Source organism: Natrix helvetica (genome assembly GCF_964273705.1).
Source record: "Natrix helvetica genome assembly, chromosome: 9".
Classification (NCBI taxonomy): Eukaryota; Metazoa; Chordata; class Lepidosauria; order Squamata; family Natricidae; genus Natrix; species Natrix helvetica.
In genome coordinates, this window is record NC_138560.1 from 9063190 (window position 1) to 9071461 (window position 8272).

An 8272-nucleotide genomic window follows, 5' to 3' on the forward strand; every position below is an offset into this window, starting at 1 on the left:
CTCATAGCTGCTGCTGTGTTTAAATATTTTCGGGAAGGGCTTATTTTCAGGAGAGGGCTTATTTTAGCGCATGCGCTCAAAAGCCCTATTGGGCTTATTATCTGGGGAGGTCTTATTTTCAGGGAAACAGGGTACATAACCAGGCAGTAATGACAAAATATGCCTCATCCCTATAGAAAGCCATGGGCCTCTTCCATAGATGTCAAGGGAGTTATTCATTTGAACGCAAGGAATTAAGTACATCCTGCTGCCCATTAGCCTTTTCATAATTGCCTCTTATTTACCAGGGACTGATTCTTGAAATCATGTTCTGAACAGATCATCTTTCCTTCATCTGGGTTTAAAAATCGTGGAAAAGAAAAGAGATCTTTGCCTCATCAAATTGTTATGTGTGCTTTGTCTAATGTCTTTACTATTCCCTCAGTTGCATGCTTAATTCCAGATCCCCGTTATTGTCAGTTGATTTTGTGCCCTGCGTACATCTGTTGTAACATAAAACTGTCTATACTTGGTCTTCTGGTGGTTAATTCAGCTTCTTTTCCCCCCAATAATTACTGGCATTGAATTGTTCAACCGGAAGCAGAGAAAACTGGTTTGCATCTTAAAATTCCCTGCACAAGGAAATTTATCCTAGGGAGATTTCATCTTTTTTTTAAAAAAACAAAAACACAAACCATTATTCTTTCTGTGCCTGAGATCATCTCTGCTTCATATCCCATTCCACTTCATTGCTTATGATTTTCTTTTAATTGTGTCAGAAGAATAAGTAATTCTTCTGATTTGTTGACCTGTAAAGGACGAAAGGGAATTGGGAGAAGAAATAAGAGCTAGAAACCACTTGTCTCTATGAAAAACAAACATTAGAAGCTTGTAATCACAGCTTTGTTCTCTGCAAAATCCAGAGAGACAACAACAAACTCCAAGCTTTGCTACTTTGGTGAGTGTTTGTGAGATTTGGCGCTTGCTTTCAACAAGCTAAAATGCCAAACACAACAAATTGGCATGAAAAACAGTGTTTTTAGAACTCCAATAGGCCTTCAGACCCACGCAGCATTTTACATCTGAATTACAGATGCCTCAAGTGGAAATATTAACGTAAGCGTTATTTGTAATCTCTAAAGTCTCTGAAAATCGTACACAACTGAGCAGATGAAGGCAGATTGTTTGTAACAGTGTCCTGGGGCGTAAGAAGAAACCCAGTTCTCTATCTGCTGTGAATATTTAACAAATGCTGCAGGGATCAAAAGCTTACTTCAATTACTCCTGAACTTGGCAATGCTTGTCGTAATAGTTGCTAATCCCTTACTCCTTAAAAATAAGCAGTGCCTTTTGTGCGCAGATTCCTCGGGCTTTATCCCGACCACAGCTTTATGAATAAATCATACGTTCTTGTCACAGGTGAGAACTGATGTAACAAAGCAACCCTTAGTAGTCATTTCAGAATTCATAAATGGTTAAGGAGCAGATAAAATGTGAGGCAAGCTGCTCCTGTAAAGTAGCTATTTCTCCATATTGATGGAAACATACCAGTGTAAATGTTTGTAAGACAGCAATAGAATAGAAGAATAGAATACAGCTGGAAGGGACCTTGGAGGTCTTCTAGTCCAGCCCCCGGCTTCAGCAAGGAAACCTATACCATTTCAGATAAGTGACTGTCTAGTCTTTTCTTTAAAACCTCCAGTGGTGGAGGGCTCACGATTTCTGAAGGCAAGCTGTCCCACTGGTTAATTGTCCTCACTGTTAGGAAATTTCTCCTTAATTCCAGTTTGCTTCTCTCTTTGATTAGTTTTCAACCATTGTTTCTTGTCCTGCCCTCTGGTGCTTTGGAGAATAATTTGACCCTCTATTCCTTGTGGCAGCTCCTCAAATACTGGAATACTGTCATCATGTCACCCCTAATTCTTCTTTTCTCTAGACTAACCAAACCCAAATCCTGTAACTGTTCTTCATATATTTTAGCCTCCAGGCCTTTGATCCTATTAGTTGCTCTTCTCTGCCTTTTTTCCAAAGTCTCAACATCTTCTTTGTAGTATGGTGACCAAAATTGGTTGCAGTATTCCAGATGTGGTCTTACTAGGGTTTTATAAAGTGGTTCAATATTGATGAATTCAATATTCAACATTGAACTGTAACTATCAAGTATTATACTTGTAACTACCAAGTATTATAGATTAAAGCCATCTGAATCTATCAAGCAGGATGCAGTAACGCTGAAATGTCGCATTCCTGTTTATAATTCATTGTAGGATTGGGATTTTCAGAGCAAAATAAGTGATTTGGGTCTCGGAGAACCTTAAAAGCGTCCCTAGAACCACTTTTTGGGGGAAGAAGGACTCCAAACAGAGTTAATTATTTCCACAGGAATGGGTAATGGATGGTTGGTTCCCACAGGCCAGGCAGCGTTGGGCCAAAAAAAGCTATCTACCTTTGCTACAGATCAATAGTTCTCAACTTCAGCAGCTTTAAAATTGTGCGGACTTCAGATCCTAGAATTCAATTCTGGGAGTTGAAGTCCACACACCTTAAAGTTGAGAAACACTGCTATAGACAAAAGACATACTATATTTTAGGGCAGTGCTTCACAATCTTGGCATTTTGAAGATGTGTGGACTTCAACTCCCAAGAATTCTTGGATGAGAAGCGAAACGTCTTCAAAAGTAAAACAAGAAAGTCCAGTTGCCTCCTGAAAAAGCACTTTTGGGACTGAGGTTATGAGGTTGGAATATATGGAAGTTACCAGATTGAAGAAATCTCATTTGTAACTTTTCCTCCCTTCTTCTCTAGTCTTGATTGAAATGGTTGTCTTGTTTCTAGACTTCATTGGCAGGATCCAAGTGGTTGAGCCATGCCAAGTTTAGAAACAAATCAGACCACCCAAAAGTAGAATTGTAGAACTCCTGGGAGTGTGAAGTGGCAGTTGAAAGAAATTCCCCACACCCCGTCTCCCCAAAGATTAAGTGCAATCTCAGCATGGGGCCTCCACCCAATATAAAACCAGTTTCTGGGTGGGTTTTTTTTCCATTTTAGCACCCGTATACAGTTGCATTCAGTTCCCCCAGGCAGTTTGTAATAACAATTCAACTGCATGCGATTTTTTATTTAAAAATGGGGGGGGGGGAATTCAGGAGCAAGCAGGTAAAATCTGACAAGATAGCACCTTTAAAATGTTGTGTGGTTGTGCTTGGACAGACCTCTGCCCAGTGACACTCCAAAATATTCTTACTTTTGCTTTTTTTAAAGGCTTTGATGATTTCCCTCGGCTTTCCTAGGCGGCTTATCCCGTCCTCATTTCTGACTTTATCAACCCAACTTATACGTAACAGTTGGTCTTCATCCAGAAGAAAACATATTTTCTTTACCTAACTTTTCACTTCAATATCATTCTGTGTCCACTTCCAGCTTCAGATAGTCCACTTTGTCACTAAATCAGCCTTTGTGGCTCCTTTGTGGCCGATTGAACGCACACACCTGTTCTTTTATTTCCTTCAAGGGATTCAGACATCTTCCCATGATATTACAGGACCAGGTCACCCCACCCCCTTTGCACCCCTTCCCATCCTGTGCTCCAAAAGCAATATTTTGTTACCAAGGCAAATGTTGGGGGTGGGGGGAACTGAATTATCTGCCAAATGTATTTAGTTGCAGATGTTTAGACATTCTAGAGGGACCAACAATGGTCATGGTTTAGGCTAGAGGTGTCCAACCTTGGCAACGTTAAGGCTTGTGGACTTCAACTCCCAGAATTCCCCAGCCAGCATGCCTGACACCCCTAATTTAGACAATCTGTATGATAACATTGGACAGAATTCTTTCAACCTCTGCACTGGGTTTTGAGCTCAAGTTTTAATATCTCTGGTGGAGTCAGCTATATCGAACAGGGGGAGCATCCATTACCGCATTTTGTCAAAAGTCTGTTCTTTTAAGGTAGCCTTTTCTTCCATCATCCTTCACCATTGTAGATATATAGATATATAGATAAGGTGTCTTCTTTAGCAAACATGAAGATTGTCCTGAAATCACACTCACTCTGTTTTTCCACAGGAACCTGACACCTTGGTAACCATCAACAGAGGGGCCCTGATTGGTCTCCTCATCGTAGCAGTGGCGGTTGCCATGGTGATTATCATCAGCCTCCTGATGGTTCGCCGAAAGCCATATGGGACCATCAGTCACGGCATAGTTGAGGTACCTTTGGGGAAAATAAGCTCTCTGCTTTCGGGGGTCCAGACAAATTTTAGGGATTGCAGGTTTTGAGAAGAATTCGAGACTTCATAAAAGTTTTTGAAAGCTTTCGCTCACACAAGGTTTTCTCCACTCTGTTTACCTATCCTGGGGGGGCAGCGTCATGTGGAGGAGAGCATTGCCTGCTGTTCTGATGCATTGCGGAGATAGAAAGCACACGGTGGCTTCCTTAGATTCAATTCATATCCTTAAGAAATCTACTGATCAACATTCCGAGCTCCAGGCCTGTTGGTAGAAGATCGATGGAGCCTCATTGCTTGACTTTAATTAACTCTCTTTTCTTTTTCTTTCGTTTCCCTTCTGGCAGGTGGATCCCATGGTTAGCCCCGAGGAGCGGCAGTTGAACAAAATGCAAAACCATGGCTATGAAAACCCCACGTACAAATTCTTTGAAGAGATGAACTGAGTTCCTTGGGGCTGGGGCTTGTGGCATGACCGGGGGTGGTGGGCATGACATGTGGATGGAGGGGTTGGCATGTAGAACGGGAGAAGGGTATTTTTTCCACTCAGAGCCCTTCTCTTTTTCTGTGCCCCGTCTGAGCTTCGCTCCTACCACCTCATCCACCTTCGTTTTGTTCTTCCATTTGCCATCCTGCTTCATACTTCCTGGGCTTTCTAGCTGCTGCTACTGGCCTACTACCTGACATTTATCCCATTTCTTCCATTTCACTTCTCAAGGCCTAAATGCCTGTGTCAACACGCGCACCATGGTTGCGTTCACACAACATGCTTAACCAGCTTTCTTACGAGCCTACCTTTGCTGAAGCACTCGGCTTGATTCATCTTAATCTTGTGTTGTGTCATTTTTATGGCTTAGCATGTTGGGCAAACAGATCCGATTTGGTTCGTTTTCAGATGGGATGTACTGTGCAAAAAACCAACCACCTTGGTTAATTCAGTCATCTAGTTCAGCATGTTGTGTGAACCGAGGCATTCCCACCAAGCTGCCAGCATCATGTTTCAACTCTTGTATTTTAAGCCAACTCATCTCCATGGGCAAACTGCACGTTGTGGAGAGAAACAGTTGAATCTACAGAATCTATCATGCAGTTATGGGGGTTACCAAATGTCACACCATACACCCTTAAAACCTCTATGTTCCAACCAGTAACCACTGCTCCTTGTGCGACTTTCACACGTGCATCTTCCTAACTCACCTGGGGCCAAATCTCATGTTAAAATGACAGCCCATAACTCGGTATCCCCACGAAAAAAACCATATCACCACCAAGTCCCTAGAGACACTCATCATGTGGTTTTCCACAAAGCAGCAAGACCCTACATATTCCATGGCACACATTTGTGACTCCACTTTGCAGGATTCTGTTGAAAAATGGAACACTTCCACCATACCTGTCAGACAAGGGTAACCATTGCACGCTAGAATTGCCCCTTGCTAACCTAGCTTGCCTCTGGCATAGAAACCTGATTCTACCCTCACTTGCTTGCCTTTTTCTATCTCTGTTTGTCTTCTGCTTCTTTACTACACTGAGCTCTTCACTCCTTGCACCTAATTTATTGGAAAGCCAGCTAAAGGCTGAGTAGATTGGGAAAAGATAGCATCCATCAGCACTTTACTTGACTAGTTTGGAGAGGGAAGATACAAAGATTGAGGCTCTTTTTTCTACACAGACATCTGTTCCTTCCACTTCCCCCATCGGACTATGTAGAGCAGGGGTGTCCAAACTTGGGAACTTTAAGACTTGTGGACTTCAACTCCCAGAATTCCCCAGCCAGCCATGCTGGCTGGGGAATTCTGGGAGTTGAAGTCCACAAGTCTTAAAGTTCCCAAGTTTGGACACCCCTGACGTAGAGTATAAAAAAACAGGTTTGCTGAAACAGATTTTGGCTGTCATTCAGTTAACCAGTCCAGTTACAAACCTAACAGCAGCTGAATTCACACAATACGCTAAGCTGAATTTAAGTTGTCGGTTTATATTTCTTTTTGGTAGCTTAAAAAGTTGTGTGACTCATGGCTTTACGGTTTGGTGATTTGCGCAAGCCCCCTCCCTCCCAAAAAAACCTCAAACCCAGGTTAATTCAGGAACAAAATTAAGCTTCTCATGAGAGCACAGCCTATAAGGCTGATCCTTCTCCCAGCCCAGAAATTCTGAAGCTGGGAAATTAAGTTCCTTTGTAGGGCTAAGCTCATAAGCATATATGCTTATTTGTTGTTGTTTTGTTTCTTACATTGGGAAGTTTTTCTTCCAGTAGCAATTTTTGCCACATGTCTTGATCACTTTGCAGAAGTATCTTGTGAGACCAACCATCTCAGCAATCCCAATTGGGGGAAGGTAGGGGGCCAATTGGATCATCTCTGGTGCAATCTCTGCCAAATGATCTGTAATTCCTAGCAGCTACTAGGCCAGGGGTCCCCAAATTTGAGCACTTTAAGATTTGTGGACTTCAGCTGGCTGGAGAATTCTGGGAGTTGAAGTCCACAAATCTTAAAGTGTTCAAGTTTGAAGACCTCTGTACTAGACAGAATGGTGTGTGGAGTAATAGTCCTATTGCTGCGGGGGAGTTGGACCAGGGAAGATACCTTTATCATTAAGCTCCTGAGATCACTTAGAAGAGGTAACCTTAGAGATGTTTTTATCTTGGTTCCCCTTAAGCCATAATCCAGCCTTCTCCAATCTGGGTGCCCCAGAATCCCCTAGCCAACATTGCCGAGAACTCTGGGAGTTGAAATCAACATATAGAGGATGGCCAAATTGGAGAACCATCAAAATTTGGAAGGGACCATTCCAAACTTACTGTGGGCCAAACTCTGGGAGTTGAAATCAACATCTAGAGGATGGCCAAATTGGAGAACCATCAAAATTTGGAAGGGACCATTCCAAACTTACTGTGGGCCAAACACTCACACCGAAGCATCCCTAACAGAGGATGATGATGATGATAAAACCTATGCTTAACTACATCCAACAGATGTGAACATAGCACCTCTTTGGTGAGGCCGGGGTAATTAGTTTGGACAGGCATAGAAATCACTTGGGCTAAGAACCACATTGGAGAGATAAAAGGGATCCATTCTTTTTTTTTCCATGTTCAAAGTTATTTCCAGACTCAAAAATCTGCAGGTGTGGGAAGGCCCTCACCCCCTCACAACTGGCCTACTGCATCTTTTTTTTGGGGGGGGGGAGAATGTCAGGATTTCTGCCTTGAATGTCTCCTTCTGTGTTTCATAGTTCCCTTGTCATGCCCTGCCCTGTTCACCGTTTAAATCTTGTTCGTTTTTAAGCTGAGGTTTTTCGAAAATCAAAAGGCAACGTCAGAGAGACAAGGCAGGAGATGGAATTCAATTGCCAGCCCTCCCACCAAACTAATAAAATATTGTCACTTCTCTAAACATGGTATTGGACCTGGACTTTTCAGTGAAATGAGAATATTGGGTGGGCTGGAGGTGGCTGGGAATTGGAAATAAATTGTGTGTGGGGGGGGAGATATTTGTCTATTTGCTAGAAGGATGCAGAAGAAGTTGAAAGGAAAACTTTAGAAGACCAACTCACAAACACGTGGGATCTCTTTCTACCTAAACTAGGGGTGTCCATGGCTGGCTGGGGAATTCTGGGAGTTGAAGTCCACAAGTCTTAAAGTTCCCAAGTTTGGACACCCCTGACCTAAACAGTATGTCTCTGTCATGACTTTTGGACCCATTTCCCACAGAAAAGAAAACACCGGGAGCCACAAAGGTCCTAACCGGAAGCCCCCCGTTCAATTCTGGAGCTGACCAGAAGTTCAGTTCCCCCACCATAGAGTCTCCTCCTAGCGCGGCGTACTTTTTCCTCTGCCTGTCATAACCGAAAGCCCTATCAATTGTGGAGACAACTGGAAAACCCTCCCCTTGCCATAGAGTTTTCTCCTGGCGCACTGTGCTTCTCCCCCCCCCCCCGGGAAGTTCCTCTCAAAATTGTGGTGCCGACCGGTGACGGAGCCGCAGCAGAGGGAGGAAAGAGCCACATGTGGCTCCAGAGCCGCAGTTTGCTGACCCCTGCTTTAAGGAAACCTGAGCCATCTACAGCTTTTG

At 43.2% G+C, this 8272-nt stretch overlaps 1 protein-coding gene across 2 annotated transcripts in view; it reads left to right on the forward strand.

Moving 5' to 3' along the window:
• Positions 1-7594, forward strand: part of APLP1 (amyloid beta precursor like protein 1) — a 46009-nt gene extending 38415 nt beyond the window's left edge. For both annotated transcript variants that reach the window (XM_081962116.1, XM_081962117.1), the window contains 2 exons: positions 4042-4185; positions 4550-7594. In XM_081962116.1, the coding sequence (XP_081818242.1) occupies positions 4042-4185; positions 4550-4648 (243 nt within the window). In that variant the 3' untranslated portion in view covers positions 4649-7594. The remainder of the gene's footprint in view (positions 1-4041; positions 4186-4549) is intronic.
• The last annotated feature ends 678 nt before the right edge of the window (positions 7595-8272 follow it).